General features: G+C 38.6%; 3 protein-coding genes across 10 annotated transcripts in view; 1 reads left to right on the top strand and 2 right to left on the bottom strand.

The window, feature by feature from the left end:
• SASS6 (SAS-6 centriolar assembly protein) overlaps positions 1–2,276 on the bottom strand; it is a 50,910-nt gene extending 48,634 nt beyond the window's left edge. Inside the window, exons 1-2 of one of the 4 annotated variants that reach the window (XM_027604234.2) lie at positions 2,067–2,276; positions 1,607–1,787 (exon numbers count right to left, since the gene is read on the bottom strand). Coding sequence is in view for 2 of the 4 variants with exons in the window: in XM_027604218.1 (XP_027460019.1) it covers positions 2,067–2,131 (65 nt within the window). In the remaining 2 variants the exon portion in view is untranslated. Of the gene's footprint in view, positions 1–909; positions 1,125–1,152; positions 1,587–1,606; positions 1,788–2,066 lie in introns of those variants that run through there. The other 3 variants (XM_027604218.1, XM_027604245.2, XM_027604225.2) reach the window with 3 other exon arrangements.
• A 124-nt stretch (positions 2,277–2,400) lies between these two features.
• TRMT13 (tRNA methyltransferase 13 homolog) lies at positions 2,401–23,102 on the top strand. Of its 2 annotated transcripts, XM_027622292.1 has the most exons (11): positions 2,401–2,615; positions 6,011–6,057; positions 6,146–6,212; positions 10,495–10,557; positions 10,743–10,812; positions 10,967–11,073; positions 11,421–11,588; positions 13,512–13,584; positions 18,687–18,761; positions 22,051–22,483; positions 22,784–23,102. In XM_027622292.1, exons 1-11 carry the CDS (start codon positions 2,469–2,471, stop codon positions 22,977–22,979), a joined length of 1,446 nt encoding a protein of 481 aa, XP_027478093.1. In that variant the 5' UTR covers positions 2,401–2,468; the 3' UTR covers positions 22,980–23,102. The 2 variants fall into 2 exon arrangements, with proteins under 2 accessions (XP_027478093.1, XP_027478104.1); XM_027622303.1 differs by lacking the exon at positions 10,967–11,073 and having other exon boundaries at positions 11,434–11,588.
• The window catches only part of LRRC39 (leucine rich repeat containing 39), a 38,888-nt gene continuing 29,653 nt past the window's right edge, over positions 14,637–23,871 (bottom strand). For 3 of the 4 annotated variants that reach the window (XM_027622328.2, XM_027622337.2, XM_027622319.2), the window contains one exon: positions 23,022–23,259. In XM_027622328.2, the coding sequence (XP_027478129.1) occupies positions 23,204–23,259 (56 nt within the window). In that variant the 3' untranslated portion in view covers positions 23,022–23,203. Of the gene's footprint in view, positions 15,852–23,021; positions 23,260–23,871 lie in introns of those variants that run through there. The other variant, XM_027622347.1, reaches the window with a different exon arrangement.

Here is a 23,871-nt window from a genome sequence, read left to right on the forward strand (position 1 = left end):
TATTAAAGTGTGAGTTCCTTAAGGCCCAGAATGAAAATTGTTTTTGTTGTTGTTGTCAGGAGGCAGGGGAATAAAGAGAGAGGAAGCCAGACAATCTCAGCATGTAGGATAATTCCTGGTACACAGTATGTATTCATAAATATTTGCTGAGCTGAACTGGTCTTGAATATTTAACTAAAGCCTAGACTGCTTTCCCTATGGGTCAGGGGCCAGCATATTTTCTGCAAAGGGCCAGACAGTAAATACTTTAGGCTTTGCAGGCCATAAGGTCTCTGTCACAATTATTCATGTCTGCCTTTACGGCACAAAAACAGCCAGACAATTCTTAAATGAGAATGGCTGTGTTCCAATAAAACTTTACTTAAACAGGCAGAAGGCCACCTGGCCCATGGGCCCGCTTGCTGATCCCTGCTACAGGTGACAGAAATATATCAAAGGTTTCTAAACAAGAGTAAAAAGGTTGACAATGTGTTTTAAGATAACTGTGATGGCAATATAATGAAATGGAGAAGAACTAGGAGTTCCAATATTGGAATAAGAAATGATGCTCCCCCCCTTTATATTTCTATAATTATTCTAGAACACTGCTGTCCAACAGAGATACAATGGAGGCCACAAATATGAGCCAAATATGTAATTTCAAATTTTCTAAAATTTTCATTAAAAAAATTAAAACAGGTAAATTAATTGTAATATTTTCTTGAATATATCCAATGTCAAATATAAATTTCCCAAGTTTACGATATACAGAATATATTTATTAACATTTGTTGTTAGTAATTTATACCCAACATTATACATATTCAATATATCCAAAATAGTGTCATCTTTACAATCAACATAAAAATAGATATTTTACATTCTTTTTCCTAGTAAGTCTTCAAAACTCAATGCGCATTTTGCTCTTACCACACATCAATCCGAATTAGCTCCATTTCAGAAGTCCGATAACCATATGTGACTCTCATACTGGACAGCACAAAAGAATGACCAACTCAAATACCCTACAGTATCTCCACATGCAGCTGCTAGCTTTGGTATCATCTCCTTGCCTGGCCTGCGGATTGATGTGAGACCTAATTCTGAACTATGTACTAGCTACACATTACTCAATAAAGCAATGCCTTCATTTTTAACGTCACATTTCCACACCTTATTAGTTTCCACAGACATTTTCAGACTTGATCCTCATATTATGTACGGAGCACCTTATGCCAGTTTTACAAATGAGGAAACAAGGTTAAGAGTCAGCTACTGAGCGGCGGAAAGGAGACAAAATCAAAACCTCCTGACTTCCGTTCAAATCTGTTAAGCCCCCACCTTTGTCAAAGTCGTAATTTTGTGTTTTTATGCGAGACTGGCCTTTATTTCCTCCTCCACTGGACTGTAAACCCCACGAAAACAAGGACTGTTCTTCCTCACCACTATATCCCCAGTACCCAGCAAGGTGTTCTGCCATAAGCAGTATTTGTTAAATGAATGAATGAAATTTATCATTTCCTGTACTGTTTTTAGTCGATACTAATAATAAATGTAACTTAGTTTTAGTAACTAATGTAAAGGCACTACACCATAAAAACTTTTTTAAGCTGAAGCTTAAATTTACTTCCAATATAATTCAAAGAAGAGCGAAAAAAGGGCTGGGAGCCAAGGCCAGAGTTCTTGCGCCGGCCCTGTCGTGAACTTGTTCGGAGTTCTCGTGTAAATTACTTCACTTCTCCCGACAAATTAACTTTCTCTGTCAAAAAGAAAGAGTAGGACTATAACCTCCACGATTCCGTTCAGAACTAAAAAAAAAAAAAAAAATTTTTTTTTTTTTTTTGAAATTAACTTTTGCTTTCCGTTTGCTCATACTCTCCCTCCTGTGCCCTCCGCAACCGCCAACTTGGTGAGAGAGGTAACATTAGGTTCCAAGTGGGACTCTCTCTCTGCGTCCCGGGACGCCGGCCACACACACCCAGCCGCAAACCGGTGTCCACTGGCCAGAGCCGCCATCTTCCCCCCTCCCCCCGCCTTGGCCGGACCCCAACCGCCACCCGCGGGCACGGGGTAACGCGGAACCTCACCTCTCCTCACAGTCTTTGCATTTCACCTGCAGCGGGACTAGCTCCTGGAACAGAACCTGGCTCATGTTGGTCCGCTGCCCCTGCCAGTAAGCGGAAAAGTCCAGCAGGCCCAGCCCACGGAACTAGCCTAAAGGAATCCGGGTCCTGCTAAAATTTGAGTTTGGCGCTCGGCTTCCGCTGAGGAGGCGGGGAAACAGAAACAGAGGGAAGGCGGGGGAGATTTGAACCTCCTCAGCCACCATCAGTTTCTTCCGGTTTTGCAGAGGATGGGGAGGCAGTTCCGGGCATTAACCTGCGTGGCTGGACGCGCGGCAGCCATATTTGTTAAGGGAAGGGGACCCGAGGGAAGCAGAGAACTTTTCTCTTCACCAGATGCTTGCCACCCTAAACGAACCCTGAATTATGGCGGCTTCTGCGCCGGCCCCGCACACGACTGACTTTCCGGCTGAGGGTCGGTGCAGTTACTATGTGGAAAAGAAGAGGAGGTTCTGCAGGATGGTGGTGGCGGCAGGGAAAAGATTCTGTGGGGAACACGCTGGAGCCGCGGAGGTCTGGTATTGCCCTACCCTGTGGAGAGTTGGAAATAAGTTTCTTGGTCCGGCAACTCCCCTCTGACAGATTTCTGCTTCTGTTCCCTGGATTTTCCAGCTTTTCCTGTACTAAGGCAGCCCTGCCCTCCCTAGGGAGCGATGATGAGCCGTAGCGAAGTGCAATGTTTCTCGCACTAAATAGAGCGCCAGCAGTGACCCGTTTTTTTTTTTTTTTGATACTAACTCCTGGTAATGGTAGATCTTAGTTTTACTCCAACTACGGCCTCATACTCCGCCCACTCTCCGCCTTCCTGATGAGAAAAGGTAGTTTAGAAAGAACAGTGATCAAAGATCCCAAGGTTTCACTAATTGTGTTCTGATTGTTTTGTGAATAATAAGAAACTTTTAAAAAATTTTATTTAGGGGCGCCTGGGTGGCTCAGTCGTTGGGCGTCTGCCTTCAGCTCAGGTCATGATCCCAGGGTCCTGGGATTGAGCCCCGCATCGGGCTCCCTGCTCCGTGGGAAAGCCTGCTTCTCCCTCTCCCCCTGCTTGTGTTCCCTCTCTCGCTGTGTCTCTCTGTCAAATAAATAAAATCTTTAAAAAAAAAATTTATTTAGACGTGCAACTCTAAGTGTAGAGAACCAACATGGTTACCAGAGGGGAAAGGGAGGGAATGGGTGAAATAGGTGTTGGGGATTAAGGAGGTGCACGTGTGATGAGCACGGAGTGATTAAAAACTTAAAAAAAAATTTAAGACTACAGTCTTTTGAAAGCAACTTGTAACTGCTGAAAGGAGGAAGGAAAGATTTAAAATCATGTAAGAATTTACTTTCCTTTTAAAATTGAAAACACGGGGCGCCTGGGTGGCTCAGTCTTTAAGCGTCTGCCTTTGGCTCAGGTCATGATCCCAGGGTCCTGGCATCGAGCCCCGAATCGGGCTCCCTGGTCCGCGGGAAGCCTGCTTCTCCCTCTCCCACTCCCCCTGCTTGTGTTCCCTCTCTCGCTGTGCCTCTCTCTGTCAAATAAAATCTTTAAAAAAAAAAATAAAATAAAATTGAAAACAGGAGGCGTACAATTTTGTTTGAGAATACTGTGTGATAATACGTATAATTGTACTGTCAATATAGAGTTGACCCTTGGGACGCCTGGGTAGCTCAGTGGGTTAAGCGTCTGGCTTGGGCGCCAGTCATGGGATTGAGCCCCACGTTGGGCTCTCTGCTCATTAGGGAGCCTGCTTCTCTCTCTCCCTCTGCCTCTTTCCCAGCTTGTGTGCGCGCGCGCTCTCTTTCGCTCTCAAATAAGTAAAACTAAAGATTTATTTGAGAGAGAATGAGAGAGAGCATGAGAGGGGGGAGGGTCAGAGGGAGAAGCAGACTCCCTGCTGAGCAGGGAGCCCGATGCGGGACTCGATCCCAGGACTCCAGGATCATGACCTGAGCCCAAGACAGTCGCCTAACCAACTGAGCCACCCAGGCGCCCTAAGTAAATTTTTAATAATAAAAATACATATATATACAGTTGACGCTTGACCACTTGTTTACATGGATTTCATAAACACAGCACAGTACTATGAATGTTTTTTCCTTATTAAGACTTTCTTAATAACACTTTAGCTTTATTGTAAGAATATAGTGTATAATACATACAACAAAAAATATACATTAATCAGCTGTTTATGTTAGCAATAAGGCTTCAGGTCAACGGTAGACTATTAAGTCAAAAAGTTTTTATTTATTTTTTATTTATTTAAAAAAATTTTTTTTATTTGAGAAAGAGAGAGCAGGAGCGGGGGGTGGGGAGGGAGAAGCAGGCTCCGCGCTGAGCAGGGAACCCGACTGGGGGCTCCTCCCAGGACCCTGGGGTCATGACTTGAGCCGAAGGCAGACGCTTAACCACTGAGCCACCCAAGTGCCCCGTCAAAAAGTTTTTAAATCTCGGGGCGCCTGGGTGGCTCGGTCGTTAAGCGTCTGCCTTCGGCTCAGGTCATGGTCCCAGGGTCCTGGGATCGAACCCTGCATCGGGCTCCCTGCTCGGTGGGAAGCCTGCTTCTCCCTCTCCCATTCCCCCTGCTTGTGTCTCCCAGCTCTCACTGTGTCTCTCCCTCAAATAAATAAATTAAAATTAAAAAAAAGTTTTTAAATTTCATTTTTTGTGAAGTCAAAAGTTATTTGCCAAGGAGGGTGTGGCTGTTCCCACCCTTCAAGAGTCAACTGTATATTTTTGTGTATGTGTATTTCTTTGGGATATATATGATAGAAAAATAAAACTAAAAACAAGAGGAACAGAATGCTTGTATAAGAGGAACCTATTTAGTCAGTTTTAGAAACCAAATAGGCAAGCACCTGGTTTCATGCCTTCTCGATGTCCAATATTATTTACATTATTTCTGTTAGTCAGATGGTTTATCCCGGGCAGTATCCAGTACAGATCAGCCCTGAGAGCTCCTTCATCTGCTACTGCCCATCATAGCCATAACTACTTCATATTTTGATAAACTGATAACTTGCCTGGAGTGAAGTATACAGAAACAAATATATACTTGTTTTGGAATGTGGGAGACCTGTGTCTTGTGGTGAGAACTCTCTGAAGTATACCTACAGTTGTATTGAGTGGTTTTGAGGGGACCAGCAAACATTTCTTGATTAAAAAATGAGATTTATAAAATAATAAAATTTTTAAAAGTGAGATTTATGGTAGGAGAAAGTTTTGTTCTCACTCTAAGACCTTATACTTGACCTTAACGAAATATCTTAAAGATGAATGCAGTTGGTGACAGTAGTAGAATATGCCTAGTTCCTTACAAGCTGATTGGTATTCCTGGAAAGGAAGGAATGTTGTTACTGGTCCTTTGAAGAAAGATTGCAGGACATCAAGGGAAACACTTTACATGGCACGATTTGGTTTTCAACTGTGGGCATCCTACTGAATCTGTTATTTATGATCTAATTGGGTAGTATGCTTTCATCTTTTTGTCTTAAGTATCATACATAGCTGAGACCACTTGTACACATTTTTACCCACTGGTTCTTAACTGAGGGTGATTTTGCCCCCCCAAGAGACACTAAAATATTATTTTAAAATAATATTATAAAATAATTGTGCAAATTATAGTCGATGCTATCATAGATAGAAATTCCATATGTAGGCCTTCTCTATAATCTATTTGAAGCTATAAACCCTTGTTGTCCAAAGCATTTTTGCTCATATATACAAAAACTAGCTACTTTGGAGATTTTTGTTGTTAAACTCTATGACTTTATTGTACCAATGTATTACTAATGTCCTTTTAAAGTTTCCTTACTTTGTTTTGGGAATGCATAAACTTATGATTATACTGAAGTTGTATCTAGTATCTGTAAGCAATGAACTTGATATTTTTCATCCAAGTCAATATATCATCTTTCTTTATTAGGAAGAAAATGCTCGGAAAAGAATTCTGTGTCCTTTAGATCCAAAACAGTAAGTATGGGTCAGTTAAGGGTTTTTCTATGCTAGAAAGAATAATTGTCACACGTCTTATTTTAAATAATTTTCTCTTTAAATTTAGCACAGTATATGAAGATCAACTAGCAAAGCATTTGAAAAAATGTAACTCAAGAGAGAAGCCAAAACCTGTAAGTGTTTGATCAGTAAAATTGAAAGGTGAAATGTGTGGTATGTAATGCTTATATATACTTAGTTGATTACAAATGTGAATACTTAACAAGATCCTAGCCTCAGAAGGCTTGAATGTGGTAAATGCATTTGAGTATATATAGGACATCAGACCGTGAATCCACTTATAATCCTAATTCAGAGAATAGAATTTTATGCAACAAGTATATTGTTTAGAGAGTAATTTCACAATTTATTCAAAATATTTACTGAGTGCTTACTAAATTTATTTCAATAAAATATGGTCCCAGCCTTCAAGGAGTTTATTTGAGACTGGTAAGTTAACTTGTAAATAATGGATCTTAATAAGTTCAATGAAAGAAGTAAGTACACATGTCATAAGAGCATGTACTTTTATAAAAATTAAAATTATATCCAAGGGGTCAAGAAAAGCTTCCCAGAGGGAATAACACTTGAACTGAGTCTTGATTTGGCAAAGAAAAGGAAGAAGAGTCCTTGTAGGTGAGAAGAACTATATTCACAAAGGCAGAAACTGGGAAACCACACTGAGTCTTTCAAAGAACTCAGATTTTATTCTGAAAGATACGGGGAACCACTGAAAGATTTTAAGCTAAAGAATGGTGTGGTCAGATTTTCCTCTTAAAAAACTTTCTCTCAGAGCAGTGTGGGAAGATGGCGTGGAATTAGAAGGACTAGTTAGGGGCTGTTGCTGAAATCCAGGTGGGACATGATAAGAGACTAAATGAAAGAGAATGGAAAGGTTAGGGAATAAATACAAGAATTATTTAGGTAGCAGAATCGAAATGTGGTGACTAAAAGCTGAGAGTTGGATATGTGAGTCTGAAAGTCAGTAGAGTGGTTAGTTTGGAAGTCAAAGGTAAAGCCTTGGATTTTTAAGTTACCCAGGGTAAGAGATTGGAAGGGTGGGGGAGGAGCTTGTTTATTCAATAAATACTGAGCACTTATGCCAACATTGTACCAAGCACCCTGCCTATAAGAACATTACAGTCTGGGAGAGATAAAAAAATACAGTATTATGTGTTTAAAATTGATTAAATACAGAATGCTATGAAAGAAGAAAGGAGGAGAACCTAACCCTTTTTTGGGGAGAAATAGGGGATGAGAGAGATGGGGAAGGAGCCAGGGAGACTTCTCTGAAGGAGTGTCATACAATGAGACCTACAGGTCAAAGGAGAATCAGCTAAGGGCACCTAGGTGGCTCAGTTGGTTAAGTGTCCGAATCTTGATTTCAGCTCAGGTCATGATCTCGTGGTTATGAGATCAAGCCACGAGTCGGGCTCCACACTGGGCATGGAGCCTGCTTAAAATTCTCTCACTCCCGTTCTGCCCCTCCCCCTTTGGCGGTGGGAGGAGAATCAGCCAGACAAGGGGGAAAAAAACACATATGTAAGCACCTAGAAGTGAGAAAGTTGATAGCTTTATCTGGGACTGGGCATTGCACGTGACTGGTGTATAGAATATAAGGGGAGAGCTGAGTGAAGATGAGATAAAAGATAGCCACAAAATAGAGTATGAGACTCTAGGTGACACTGACATCAAAGGGTGAGCTGCTCCTATCCTCAGTGGGCTTTTGGGATTCCAAGTGGGATAGTCATGTCCTGTGTATTTCAAAGCATCCCTGTATTTAGTATTCCTGGCCTCTGAGCAAATGGCAAAGGCACTTGTGAGGAATATGAAGGATCTGAAATGTAATCTTATTTTCAAGCTAACAAATTAGCCTGCCACAGGTTTGTGGATGCTAGCAGAAGAGACTCCTAGGTCAGAGACAAAGGACTTCATTACTCACTGCTCAGCAAGTAACATGGACTTCTTGCCTGCATCGATTCCCCTTGTTTCTTAAGGTCCATGGAGTCAACAGGGCCTAGGTGAATGCTGCACAATTTTGTGCATAGCTTATGTCACAGCTGAAGAACCCCAAGCTTAGGAAATACATTTCTTTTAAAATGAGCAGTAAAGGGGCACCTGGGTGGCTCAGTCGGTTGAGCATCCGGCTCTTGGTTTCAGCTCAGGTCATGATCTCATGGGTCATGAGATCCGAGCCCCATATTGGGCTCTGTGCTCAGAGGGGAGTCTGCTTGAGGATTCTCTCCCTCTATCCCAGCCCCCAATCACATACATGCTCTTTCTCTATCTCTCAAATAAATGAATCTTTAAATAAAAGGGGCTCCTGGGTGGCTCAGTCAGTTAAGGGTCTGACTCTTGATTTTGGCTCAGGTCATCATGATCTCAGGATCATGAGATCGAGCCCCATGTCAGGCTCCGTGCTCAATGCAGAGTCTGCTTAAGATTCTTTCCCCTCCTCCCTCCCCCTCTCCCTCCCCCTCAACTCCTCCCCAACTTGTGCATGCATGCTCTTTCTCTCTCTCTCTAAAATAAATAAATAAAATCTTTAAAAAAAATAATAAAATGGGTAGTAAGGAAACCTGCCTGACCTCTGTTCCATAAGTAGACATTTCTTTATTATACTGTACAATAAGCAGGCCTGATCTGCTCTAGGAGACACTATTTCTGTCTTCCAAGACTGCTTCATATACAAATGTCCTTGAAAAGAGAGTCTGGAACAAAGGTTGTCAGTGTGTCTTGCTTCTAACACTTGCAGAAAATTGAGAGACCCATGGAGAATTGTCTCCCAATAGCACCTCTCAGTCATTTTGACAATAAAATAGCCCCATACATTTCCAAATGCCTTCCAGTTGAGAACCAGCTTAGGTCAGATGACATACGCTTAACAGGAAGTATTTTTACATTAAGATCTGTAGAAGAAAAAAGATGACCACCCCAGATAGTCCCTTAGTAAAAAGAAAGAATGTTGCCTTTACTTTCACGTATGCATGGAGATTAGCTAATTTACCTAAGTGCCAGGTTTTAGTTAAGGCGAACAGGTGGAATACATGTTCTGGGAAAAGTTTGAGAGAAGAGGTGAATTTATTAAAAATGGAATACCCCCCAGGGGCGCCTGGGTGGCTCAGTCGGTTAAGCGTGTGACTCTTGGTTTTGGCTCAGGTCATGATCTCATGGCTCGTGAGATCAAGCCGCAAGTCTGGCTCCGTGTTCAGCGGGGAGACTGAAGATTCTCCCCCTCTGCCCCTCCCCCACTCTCACTCTCTTTCTAAAATAAATAAATCTTTTAAAAATTCTGCATACCAAATGAAAGTAAATTGGTGATAAATTTCTCCAGTATAAATAGTTTTCACATTTAAAAATTTAGTCTACAACACAACTTACCTGGAGCACTCTTGGCAACCATTTTAAACTAAGAGTACGTCAAATTATAATAGTTGTAGCTAACTTTCTATCATAGTTTTGCCAGTCATCCAGCAGAACATTATAATACCTGCTGTCTTCACCTATTCTGCTTAATCATCAGTTTCCTTATTATCCATATAAGTAAAGGCAGCAACACACAGTCCACATGTTACCCTTCTGCATAACAAAAGCCCATTAGTATGCATAAAGTCCCAGGAGTAGTGTTTACTTTTAGAACATGGTCCAATGTGGTAACCGCTAGCCATGCGTAACTATTTAAATTTAACTAATTAAAATGAAATTGAAAATCCAATTCCTCAGTCACACTAGCAATATTTCAAAACTAGTGGCTACCATGTTCTCCAGGGAAGATATGGAATTTTTCCATCATTGAAGAAGGTTCTGTTGGACAATGCTGATCTAGATACTTATGTTGAATCTTTCTCTCTGAAGATACACTAGAAAGATCTTACTATGTTAATTTAAACAACATAGTGTCACAGTACATTTCTATTTTTTATTTTAATCAGAATTTTAAAATAGAAGAAATCAGACCTAAACCATTATAATATCATATCTTATCTCTATTTTTGGTCATGCTGCCTGTCTGATAAACAGCCATGTGTAGTTGGTACTTTGTTGTTTTTACTGTAACACCGTAAGCAAAACTGACAGAGTCCTAAGTCTATGCTATAGGCAGGTGAAAACATTAATAAAAATTACTAACAAATTTCTTTAGACTATAAATGTTTATTCAAATAACAACTCACTAGAATATATGATTCATGAACTTAGAGATTTTTGTGTGTTCTGTTCTCTACTGTGGTGAGTCCTCAGCACTAAAACAAATTAAGGACCACAGTAGGTGCTCAGTAATTATTTAATTCATAAATGGGAGAAAGGGAGGATGGCAGGTATAGAGTATGGGAAGAAGGGAAGGACCAGTTTTTCACCTTAATTTTTGTGAGCTCTTCACATTAATAACAGTATTGTTGTGGTTTTGTTTTTATTAAGGACTTCTTTATTCAAGATATTAACGCAGGCTTAAAAGATGGAACAGAAAAACCTGAACAGTTAGTAAGTACTTGACTTAATATTTAATTTTAAAAGGTGTCTGTGAGCTATTTCTGTGAATAAGCTAGCTGTGTTCCAGTTTTTGTTTAGAATAATTGTTTTAAATTTAGATTACATTTTCCTATAGAATCCATATTATTAGTGATGGTTAGTTCCCAGAGAAGCTGATGCCCCATTTTTGTATATAGGTTCCAATTTCTTCTCTCTCTGAAGAGCAGTTGGAAAACTTAATTAAGAAATTGAGGAAAGCAAGTGAAGGTAAGTCTGCCTACAGTTGTAAGTTAAAATTTTTAGAATAATTAGGTGCCACATGAGTGATACAGGTGTGGTTAACAAGATGTTACTACCATTGTTCAGAGCCCCACGGTTTCATGTTTGGTTGCTTAAGCTATTGTGCTTATATTTGGCACAGGTTTGAACTCTACACTTAAAGATCAAATTATGTCCCATCCAGCATTGCATGATGCCCTTAATGACCCTAAAAATGGTGATTCTGCAACCAAACACCTGAAACAGCAGGTATGTTTAGGCCATAGTAACTATACTAAAATTGCCCTTTTTTCATTTGTCAAAAGCTAACATTCTTTCTAAATATAGTTCTTAGTGAGATTTTGTTTAGTTTATCCTATAGGGAACAGAATCTTTCCATTTCAAAAAGTATGTGTAAACGTATATTAAAAACTTTTGGCATGGATATGGTTCTGAATATTGTGTGTTAGAAATTTCCAAGCAAGGGAAAAAATTTAAAGCCAAACAAAAATTATCAATGTGCACATGCTGCCTTTTGTAGAAATTACCTTGCTATTTTCCCATTCAAGTCAAATGTGTTTGCTCTAGTTTAAAAAATAATCTTGTGAAGTTTGCAGGCTTCTATTTTAGGTAACATTGAAAAATTAAAGTTACTTGGTCCAAGAAGATGCTTTGTTGAATTTGGAGCAGGAAAGGGAAAATTATCTCATTGGGTTGATATTGCCTTAAAAGATGCTGAAAAAGTTCACTTCATCCTAGTAGAAAAGGTGACCACAAGATTCAAGGTAAGTGAAATCATGGCAGTATATTAGTAACCAACCTTTGTTTGCACTTTTCTTGTTAAAAAAAAGAATGATACTCAGAAACATGTCTCTTAAAGAAAATTATTTTTTGGTATTGATTTGATATGGTTTTTTATTCTTTTTATTCTAATTATATTGATAACTTAAACTGAAGATAAATTTTTAATCTAAATTTTAATAGTCCATTGAGCTGAGTTCTTAAAATTATTTGCAGAGACAAGAAAATATGTGGAAAGGGCCAAGCTCAAGCTGGGAGTTAAAAGTCTTGAGTTCTAACCTGCCAGTGCCACCTACTAACTATTCATTCAGTAAATATTTATTGAGCATACCATTAGGTACCATGACAGACATTGGGTAGATAAAGTCAAGACAAGGTCCCTATGCTCTATTACTGATATTTAGAAAGGAGAGACAGACAAATTAATGATTATAGAAAAGTATCAAAGTATGAAAAAAATCTGCACAGAGTACAGTATGGTTTCAAAAGAGGGAGTGACATATTTTATTGCAGGGAAAGGATGCAAATGGCTACATCGAAAAGGTGATGCCTGAGTTCTATCTTGAAAGGAGAACTGGTGTTTCCTAGATAGAGGGTTTGAGGAACAGTGTAACCAAATACCTGAAACAACGGGGAAACTTGGAAACACTTCTGTGTGATGGGAATGCGTGGTCCCAAGTAGAGTTCAGTGGTGAGGAAATGGGAGAGCATGGCTAGACTGGAAGATGTCCTGTTTCATGCCAAGGGAAGGAGTTTGACTTTATCCTGCTACATGCTGGGGATTCCATGGACCAAGATTTAGTTCTTGTCTTTGAGAAGCTTATGTCTAGTGGGGCAGACTTATGAGTATTTTGGTTCCATATGCTAAGTCTCTTATGATAATGGTAAGTACCAGAAGCCATAGGAGCATGAAGATAGAACACCAACTTCAGTGTAGTGTGAAGGTTTCCTGGAGGAAGTGACAGCTGAGAGGAGATTGAAAGAATATGTAAGAGTTGCTGAAGAAAATCAAAAGGCTTTTGAAAAGTTCATCCTAGCAGTACCATTAAAGCTCTATCAGAGGAGTCTGAAACTTAAAGTAGGGAAATTAATAACAAGATAATTGTTATCCAGTAATCCGCATAAGAAATGGGCCAGAGCTAAGGCTGTTGCAGTGGGGATGGAGAGGAGGGAAAGAGTATGAGAAACACTAAGATTTTGGAAGCAAGAGGCTCGGTGATTTATTAGTCATTAAGAATGAGAGAGGAGTTATTTCAGGTGACACTTTATGGCTTTAAGTGACTGGTGGTACATTTTATCTGAGATAGGGAATATAGAAGGAGGAAGAGGAAGAATAGTTTTGGGGGGAGCAATGATGAGTTCAGTTTTGAATGAGTTTGCAGTTGAAGTAGAGCTTTCTAGTTCACAGCTAGTTATGTGTCTGGTGCTCATCAAAAATATCTGGGCCACAGTGTCGGTTTGTAAGTCAAAGGCATGTGGACATAGATCAGAATGGTGGTTGTGATCTTTCAGAGAGAGTAAGAAGATGATAGAATGTACCAAAAATAGTATATTAGGGGCTAACAAAGGCAAAAGAGCTGGCAAATAATCTTAGGTTAGTCACTTAACATCTGTGAACCTTAGTTCCTTCATGAGTGGATTGGGAAGTTTTAGAGTTAAAGGAAATAATTATACATAATAATTTATAAAATTTTCAAGCCTTTTAAAAATGTATGATATTGTTATTTTGGAGTTTTCATCAAAGAATATACAATCTTAAATTTTTTAACTAGTAATACTGTTTTTTAAGTATTAAAAAATAAGATGGGAAATTATTTCCTCTGAATTTTGAAAACAAATAGATCTTTTTTTAATTTCATAAAGTAGACATAAAAAGCTATTGTTATGACAGTGTTCTGTTTGTGCAGGTAGATGGCAAACACAGAAAGAAAAATTCAGTATTTGAGAGACTTCAAATTGATATTCAACACTTGTGTTTGAGTAAGTTGTATAACTTTCAGTTGCCCTATCATAAATCATAGAAGTTTCAAATTCTGAGGGTTGCTTAGAAACCCAGTCATGCAGAACAATGCTTCTGGGAAAACAAATTAAAATTAATGCATTGTTAATATAGAATGTTATATCTAACATCTGATTAAGTGTAAATTGAATTAGGGTTGGAACTTTTTAAAAATGAGGTTTCAGTATCAATTAGAAATGAAGTGTCATATTAGGAAAGAGTTTAAAAGTTTCGATAATATGTCCCTACATTATTTCTTTGTCCTTTTTAATTATGAGTCTGTTCAGGGGTGCCTGGGTGACTCAGTCAGTTGAGTGTCCAACTCTTGATTTTGACTTTTATCATGATCTCAGGGTTGTGAGATCGAGGCCTGGCTTCAGGCTCCATGTTGAACATGGAGCCTGCTTAAGATTCTCTCTCTCCCTCTCCTTCTCCCCCCACCCCAAAAAGGCTAGTGCCTTCTGCCTATAATTAACATGACTTTACCTAAACTGTTAAAGAAATGTGATAGTTCTTTGTCCAGCTGATGGTAAAACATACTTCCTAGAATTTTAAACTGTACCAATATAATTCATCTCTGTGGAAGTCACATTTCATACACACACACCCCCTTCAATCATACTCTTTGTGCCTTTTCTGTACCTTTTTATAGTTTTTCATATTAATACAAACATATCCTAGTAACTTCCATCCACTAATTAATACAGCTTTGTGAAGCAACCCAGCATTTATATTATATATATATTGCTGTATTTAAAACTATTTAACTGAGGGGGCGCCTGGGTGGCTCAGATGGTTAAGCGTCTGCCTTCAGCTCGGGTCATGATCCCAGCGTCCTGGGATCGAGCCCCGCATCGGGCTCCCTGCTCAGCAGGAAACCTGCTTCTCCTTCTCCCTCTGCCTGCCTGCCTGTCTGCTTGCTTGTGATCTCTCTCTCTGTCAAATAAATAAATAAAATCTTTAAAAAAAAAAATAACTGAATATATTACTTCTCTGACATTGAAAATCCTAGACACGTTTTTATGGTATGTGTTGAATTCTTATTAAGCATACTGAAAAGTAGCCTACCATATTTATTAAATAGTTTCTAGATCACTCTTCTGTGCCCACCATGTGCCCCCATTCCATATTTTTAAACCAAAATAAGAGAGAAAGGAGCAAATATCTACAATCTAGTTCAATACTGCCCTTCTGGAATTTACATTAATTGGAAAATCTTTTCCTACTAAGCAGTGACTAAAAATATAGCCACCAGTGAAAATGTGAATTTTAATCTCCTGACATCCATACCTCGGTTTTTTCTTAATATTTAAAATAAAAGACTTACTTAATGACATACTGAGAGTGCGTAAAGGTAGTTTTGAAATGAGGAGTCGGTGACATTTATTTAAAGGACTTCTCTTCCTTTCTGGGTGGCAGGGTTAGAATTGACTACTCATTTTAGGGGTTGAGAAAGAATAGGAAGTATCTGTTGAATGAGTTTACTGCAGACATCCCCATCCCCTTTCTTCTTTCCTTGTTTTTTGTTTCTCTTTTTTGGGCTTTTATTAAAGTTAGATTTGTGTGTTTAAGAGTCAAAAAATTCTACAGGTTCTCAAGTTGTTTTAAAAACAGCACCAGCCACTTCCTCCCTGCCATGTTTCTCTCTTCAGAGCCAACCACATTTACCTCTTATAGGTGAATTTTTATATTTATCTGAAGTATCTAAAACAGGCTTTTGTTTTTGCTCCCCCCCCCCTTTTTCTCCCCAAGCATTATCTACCGGTTTTTCCCAATGGAAGATGAAGATTTTCTATCCTGCCCCGCCTCGAGTGCAGACACTTCCCATTCCTCATCTTTCTAATATGTATTAAATGATTAAATCATCATTTTTGATCACTGGACCATGTAGTAAATTACTTTTTCCTGTATAATTTTTTGTTTGCTAAATTAATAATTTATAATTTTATTTACTTGGTCTTTTAAAAATGTATTTGTTGTAACACATTCATCAAGTATTCTGTTAGTTTCTGTCTTCCTGAAAAATTCTCCTTGTATGCTTCAGACATGTTCCAGTCAAGACTGGACTTCTCCCCAGTATGCTTCAGACATGTTCCTGGGGCACAGTGATCAACATAAAACTCTCTTCAGTCTCATCCTGGGGATTTCGTTCACTCTCCTGAGTGGGAATTTCTTTTTCCACATCTTTTCCCGTATCTTCCTCTGTTGATATACTCTCTTTGGGCAGAACACTTAGTCCTCTAGCTTCCTAAGAAACAACACATTACAGATAAATTTGAGACCTTGCATCATCCAAAAACATCTTTTATTTTACACTTGACTGGGTATTTGTATTTCTAGGTTGAAAATCATTTTCCTTTAGAATTCTGAAAGTTCTATTCCACTAGTATTGTTTAAAAGTTCAGTGCTATTCTGAATCTTGATCCCTTGTACTGGATCTGCTTTTTTCTTGAAATGTATAGGGGCTTCTTTGTCCTTAGTGTTTTAAATTTTCAGTGATATGCCTTCATATGGTTACATTTTTACCCATTTTGCCTCATTTATAGCAGTGGTTTTCAGTGGAGGCCACTTTGTCCCCCAGGGCACATTGGCAGTGTCTGAGACATTTGTGGTTGTCATAGCAGGGGGCATGCTGCCAGCGTCTAATGGATACAAGCCAGAGAGCTTGCTAGACCAGAGGCCTGCTAAAGATCCTATACGGTACAGTAGAGCTCCCCACAACAAAATTATTGGGGCAAAAAAGTCAATAATACCAAGGGTGAGAAATCCTGATTTAGAGATTCTAGTGTTCTCAGCTTTCTGGGAAATTGCCTTGCATTCTTTCTTTCATAATTTTCTCTGTTCCACTTTCTCTGTTCTTTTCTGGAAGATTTCTTGTGATTTATTTATTAGACCTACTGGGATGGTTTTCTACTTCTCTTGACTTCTCTGTGTTACATCTTTTGGTCTTTTTTCTATACTTTCTAAAATTTCCCCAACTTAATTTCTTCTCTCATAGTTTTAATTTCTCAGATGTTTTTCTCTGAATTTACCTTTATTGTTGTATCTTGTTCTTTTTTTTTCTTTAAGTTTTTTATTTATTTATTTGACAGAGAGAGACACAGCTAGAGAGGGAACATAAGCAGGGGGAGTGGGAAAGGGAGAAGCAGGCTTCCCGCAGAGCAGGGAGCCCAATGCAGGGCTTGATCCCAGGACCCTGGGATCATGACCTGAGCCAAAGGCAGACGCTTAACAACTGAGCCATCCAGGTGCCCCGTATCTTGTTCTTTTTTATAATTATAGTATCTTTCTGAGGATATTAATAATGGTTTTTTAGAATTATCCTCCCTTCATAATCTGTTTTCACCTATTTGTTCTTTTCCATTTGTTTTGGTCTCTTGATTTAGAGGCTGTCCTCAAACATCTGGTGCTCCTTGATGGTGTGTTCTTAGGATTGAGGGACTCAGAGCTCTGAGTCCTTAGGTGGAATTGTTGACTCTGAGCTCCACTTTGGGGTGATCTGCGTAAGATGTGATCTTTCCTCTTGGGCAGATCAGATTCCACAGAGAAGACTCTTCTGATCGCCTACCTAGAGAGTAAAGGTCTGATTACCAACATCTTGGGACCCAGACCCAGTGGGGGACAAAAGCTAGGGAAATTAGTATGCACACTCACTGACTCCTGCTATTTTACCATACTTCAACTTTCAACTTCCTGTTGTCCCTCAATCCACTGTCCTACTTGCTCCAGAGAATTAGTCTAGTCTTCCACCACATGGGAAAGAGGTAGTCATCAAGGTGGGGATCTGACTACTTAAACAGACTTTCCACCAGTACTCTCTATTGTAGCTACTCAGTTCTACTGCCAAGGTACCTGATCCCCCCAATTCTTGAGCCTTTTGAAGATTTGTGGAATAAATTTGGTTGAGTCACAGCCTTTCCCACTTTTGTTTCCTTTTGTCCTCTCTCAGATCTTGTGAGTTTATACATTTTTAAAAATCCTTCTATCCTCATCTTGGTGGAGTTTTAGGAGGGAGTAAACTAGATATTTGCATTTAATCTACGATCATTTCCCAGAAGTTCCTCTGCTCTATTTTCTAAGCCCAAAGAAAAAGGAGAGAGGAAATGAGGTAATTTTCAAGCATAAAGCAGAAGGGCTTTCTTAGACATCCTTTCCCTTCACCCTAATTGATGGTGAGTTTCTTGAACTACCTTAATTTAAACTTCTATATTCCCTGACACAGGCAAACTATTCCACTTGGTTCCATTTTCTCCTGGCATGTAATATACTAACATTTGAAAGCAAGCAACAGAAAAGTTGAAATACTTACTAAGTACTTCCATTCACTGTGCTAGATGCTGTAGCTGGATTTGTAGGAGAAAGCATACTTTTCATTTCAGAATCTTACAAAAAAGAAAATAAGGATGGGATGGAGGCCATAACTATGATATAATACATCTTACTGCATTACCTTGTGGACCTTTTTTTTTCTTTTTTTTTTTTTTACCTTTTCAGGACTGTTATGAATCTTCTTTTTTTAAAACATTCTGAAAAGCTAAGATAATATCTTATTTTTAAATATCAAGATACAGAAAAAAACTATAGTTAATTGTAATACTGAATATAGTATTTTATAATATATATTGATTATGTTATTAATATATGTTTATCATATGTATTATTTGTTCAAAATAAATCTTCTAGCAGGGACAGCTTTGAGTTCTTTTATCAATGAGTTAATAATATTTAGTAGAATAAGGCTTATACAAGGGGAAGTCCTGAGTCAGAATAGAAGAAATAACATTGGCCTAAGAGTCAAGAAACTTTAACTCAGAAAGAGAGGCCTGCCTAGGGGTGAGAGGGAAAGAAAAGGGAAAAAAAGAAGAAAGAAACTTTAATTTTAATTCTGGTTGGTCAGCAGCCCTCTGTGTTGCTTATCAGGTCACTATATCTGTGAGTCTCTTATTCCGCAGCTATAAAGTGAGAAGTTTTTGTTTTAGTCTCTCTCGGCCCTTAAATTCAAAGATTTAAATTAGTTCTGTCTTTTTGTTAATGTCTTATCTCACAGGAGAGCTAACTCGGTTCTCATTTCCTTTTATTTCAGATAAGATTCCTTTGCTAAGCAAAGAAAAACTACCTGTGGTAGGAATTGGAAAGCATCTGTGTGGTGTGGCAACAGGTACGTAAACATACTAATAATGTCTAGATGAACACATTAAGTTTTAGCTTAACATGGTCCCAATCTTTGAAATAGTCTCTTGAGTAGTTTATGTCATCTATGCTTACAACTGATTAATCTTCATCATAGCACTGGCCCTGTGTTAGATCAGATATATAGTTTTTTATTTATCTGCTTATTTTGGCCATTTTGCAGGATGAATTAAGAGTGTTATGTGTAGGGGCGCCTGGGTGGCTCAGTTGGTTAAACGACTGCCTTTGGCTCAGGTCATGATCCTAGAGTCCCAGGATTGAGTCCCACATTGGGCTCCCTGCTCAGCAGGGAGTCTGCTGCTCCCTCTGACCCTCCCCCCTCTCGTACTCTCTCTCTCATTCTCTCTCTCAAGTAAATAGATAAAATCTTAAAAAAAATAAAGTGTTATGTGTAAATACTGAGTCATACGAGACTAAAAGCTTTTGGGTTATATTTCAACCAAAAAGGAAACAAATCCTTTATGGAAACTATGATTTTACCCCAGAAGCTACTGATTTTTTCAAGAAGTTGCATGGGAAGGACTCTGAAACCTCTCCCACTAGAAGATGATTATGTACCAGGATTCTGAGGAAAATGAAAAAAGAAATGTCAGATAAAAAAACCTAAGATGGGGGCACCTGGGTGGCTCAGTCATTGGGCGTCTGCCTTCGGCTCAGGTCATGATCCCGGGGTCCTGGGATCAAGCCCCACATCGGGCTCCCTGCTCGGTGGGAAGCCTGCTTCTCCCTCTCCCATTCCCCCTACTTGTGTTCCCTCTCTAGCTGTGTCTCTCTCTGTCAAATAAATAAATAAAACATCTTTAAAAAAAAAAACCTAAGATGTCTTATCTTAGCACATCCATCTGTCAGGTGTAGCGTGGTAAGGTAGTAAGAGCATGGGCTTTGAAATTGGATAGTCCGGAATTCAGCTGTGTTGTGTAACCTTGGCAAATTACTTAACCTTTCTGAGCTTTGGTTATTTCATCTGTAAAACAGGGATAACATATAATTTACCAGGTTACATGTAAGTGTCTGGCACATATTAGTGCACAGTGAATGTTAGCTATTGTTACATCTTCCTGGCTCCTATTGGTTTCATCATCTCCCATACAGGGAACTCGGAGCCTCCATAGACATTATTCAGTTTGGCTGGGAAATGGCTTTGAGTATTGTATATTTATGTTGTCCTTCATAGTTTTTAAGATGATATTCATGCACCTTATCTCATTTGACCCTCATAAGAGCCTTCTGGCATAAGCCAGTTCTGTCCTGGGGAGGGGAAAAAAGCACACTCATTTACTCTTACCTATCTGACCCAAGTTTCTCAGAAGTATAATCTATATTGGCCATTTTTCATTGTTCCACACACTTTCCCCTCTTGATTCACTGTGTGAATTCTCCCTTCATCACTCTATTGTGATCTTACCGAAAAATCTCTGCTGCAGTTGCTTGCCCCCTTTTTTTTGTCTTTTTTTTTTAATTAAGTAACCTGTACACCCAAAGTGGGGCTTGAACTCAGGACCCCGAGGTCAAGAGTTGCACGCTCTTCAGCTTGAGCCAGCCAGGCACTCCAGTTGCTTGCCCTTTTTGAAATTCAGTTTCCTTCTCTATTGTGACATTTTCTTTCGGGTTCTTCTCCTACATCTATGCCCTTCTTTCTCTCATGGTCTCCTTCCACTACCTGTTCTTTAATTACTAATATTTAGACCCCTTGGCTACACACCTAATATGTCTTTCCCTTTAAAACTTTGCAGTAGTTCCTAATTACTTACAGCGTAAAGTCCAAGCTCTTTACCAGGAGGACCGGCTGTCAGTCTGGCCTGTGCCTTCCAGCCTTTGCCGCTTCCTGCCTGCAGCTCTTTTGGTCAGCAAACTGAACCCCTGTGTACTCTTCCCATGTACTATACTCTGTCAGTTTCTAATTTTCTTAGTGTTCATCATAATTCCATCCGCATAGCTTTACCTTACGGTATTTTAATTATTTTTTTTATTATATAATTCTAATTCTCCCACTTTGCTGTGAATTTGTTGAGCACAGGGGAGTGTGCATATAATAGAAACAGTAAGCATTTGAGTGAATGAATGAATGATCACCAATTGGCTGTGTTTCCTGGTCCCTTTCTTTGGTATGTCACGTTGTCCTTTAAGTTCTTTGTAAAGGAGTGGTTAAAATAGATTGTTAAAGCTCCTTCTGATTCTAAAGTTACTTCATTCTTTTAATGATTTTTCTGGTTATTCACGTTTCTGAAAATCATTTACTTAAGTCAAATATAAATAAAACTGACTGAATATATTTTGTCAGAAAACAATAGCTTATGAAATAATAGATTAGCTATCCCTTTCTCCCAGTGTTTATTGACTTCAACTCATATATTGAATTAAATTTACTAGTGAAATATTAAGTCATTTAATAGTCACTGGTGACATCTTAGGGTAATAAAATTTTAAAATATATATGTTTTTGATTGACTAGGCACAGCATGCTGGTCTAATCAGACAGGAAATACCGTTTTTACAGTATATATTTGGGGCCTTACAAATATTGTCAACCATAGAGCAGTCTTCACTGGGAAATAATCACAGTTATCAAAAAATCTACTTGTTTAGCTTTTAAGTTTAAATTTTTCTTTTTAATGTGGAGTACATCCACCTCGAAGTTTATGTGTATAGTCATCGTTACATTTGCAAAGCTTCCACGTGAAAGGCATTCAGTAACTAATTGCTGAATGAATGCATAAATACTGTAAGCCTGCTCAGTGAGGCCTACTTTCCACAGAATGACTCCCTCTTATCAACTCTTCAGCTCATCAGGATTTGCTGTGAACATCATATGTTTCAGGACTGACACCTAACAATCTAAGCAGACGATAAGCAGATGCCTTTCCCCTCTATTCTTTCTTTGGGTTTCTTAAACTCAAAACTTCCCTGGGATGTAAGTGTAAATCAATGATTTTTTTCTATACAAGCCCTTTCCTCAGCTAGAGTAGGAGTAGCTAGAGCCAAGTTGAGTAGTTGGACTAAAGTTTTTACAGACTGTAGACCTTAAGCTTCAGCCAGTTGTTTGGGGAAGTAGAATAAATCATTAGAGAAAATGAGATGCTAATGAGAAAACAGCAAATATGAACAAAATTGATAATTCATGGAAGAATTATTACAAGTATAAAGCTAAGCAGGTTTTTGTTGGGATTTTAGAAACCATACTGCTGAAAAAATGTAAAAAAAATACTTATTTTTAAAGATGATGTGGTTTGGGGGGGGCCACATAATTGTGTTTGCAGATCTTGCATTACGATGTTTGGTTGAAACCTATGCTGCCAGTTGTGAGGAAAGGAATGAAGAACCTTTAGCCAAACGCATAAAGAATGATAAAACAGAAAAAGAAATTAACACTTTGGCCAAGGAAGGAAATGAGAAAAATGTCCCAGAGAAGTGGAGCCCTGTGGCTGGCATTGTTATTGCACTCTGTTGTCACCACAGGTGTGATTGGAGACATTATGTGGGCAAAGAGTATTTCAGGGCTCTAGGCCTTGGAGCAGTGGAATTCCACTACTTCCAGCGAATGAGTAGTTGGGCGACTTGTGGGATGCGAAAAACATCTTTGGAAGCCTCCAATCTTACCACAAAGAGAAAAGATAAGCAGAATGATGACAGTGAAGAGCATGATGACGGGGGATGCATAATCACAGACGAAAGCACCGAGAGAGTCCCTGGGTAAGTGACTACTTGGAAATCCACGACGCTGGGGCAGAAATGTTTTGTTATTGCTGGACTTTCTTTTTAGATAAATGTCCCCAAAAATCTGTCCATGAACATGCATTTTACCATCCAATTTTAGAATACATTGAAATATACTTTTATTGTGGCAAAAATAAAACATATCTTGGAAGCATGGGACATAGCACCTAGTATACTGCAGGTTACTTAGGAACTTATCAATAAATAGAAGTGACTAAAATGATTTTTCGTAAACTTTTACAAATTTTAACGATGTTTTGTGTATATTCGGTTTAGGTTCCTTACTGTTGAAGAAAAGAAGAAAATAGGGCATCTTTGTAAATTGCTGATTGACCAAGGCCGAGTCGAGTATTTACAGCAGAAAGGATTCAGTCCTGCTTTACAGTATTATACAGATCCTCTGGTATCTTTGGAAAATGTATTGTTAACTGCTTTACCAAATCATTCGTCATCACCAGAAACAACTGCTTAATGGAAAAGAAATTGTGAACATCTGTCTTCCACCAAAAAAAATTTTTTTAATTGTATTTTTATATTCATGAAATATACTTTACGTAGCAGAGATATGAACTTTAAAAAATGTTGTGGCCTCATTGAACTTTAGTTATAGCTTTGTTTTTTACTTAGAAGTCCAAATGTTAGCAAATTCACCAAATTCTCCAAGTAATTCTCTTCAGCAGGGTATCTTGAGTTATATTATCCATCAGTATTTATAGAGATTGGTAAAGTAGCTGAACAGTTGACTTGGTTATCTGAAACACACATAACACAATACACAACTAACACATTAGCTTTCTTATTTGTATTAATTTTGGAAATTTATTTTCCTTTGGTTTTATTTAGTACTTTTTACTTCTCAAGTTCAAGATGTATGATCAATTGTCCGTTTGTAACAAAAGCAAGTCTGAGAACTTGGCTTATATATGGATTTTTTTTGTCCATTCCAGTTTGGAAAGGATAATGTATTGTGATTTGTTTTTCCTAATGCAAAGAAATTCAGAGATGTTCATAATCAATTAATGAATTCACTTTCAGATTTCCAGAGCCATACATATATTTATGTATTTCTGAATTTATCCATGACAAACAGCAAAAGTGAAGAGATAGTTTTCAAGGGAAATGAACTGTTTCACTTCATTTTTTTAAAGATTTTATTTATTTATTTGAGAGAGAGAGAGAATGAGAGATAGAAAGCACGAGAGGGAAGAGGGTCAGAGGGAGAAGCAGACTCCCCGCTGAGCAGGAAGCCCGATGCAGGACTCGATCCCAGGACTCCAGGATCATGACCTGAGCCGAAGGCAGTCGCTTAACCAACTGAGCCACCCAGGCGCCCCTCACTTCATTTTTTTAAATGAATAATTATC

The sequence above is a fragment of the Zalophus californianus genome, chromosome 4 (genome assembly GCF_009762305.2).
Source record: "Zalophus californianus isolate mZalCal1 chromosome 4, mZalCal1.pri.v2, whole genome shotgun sequence".
Classification (NCBI taxonomy): domain Eukaryota; kingdom Metazoa; phylum Chordata; class Mammalia; order Carnivora; family Otariidae; genus Zalophus; species Zalophus californianus.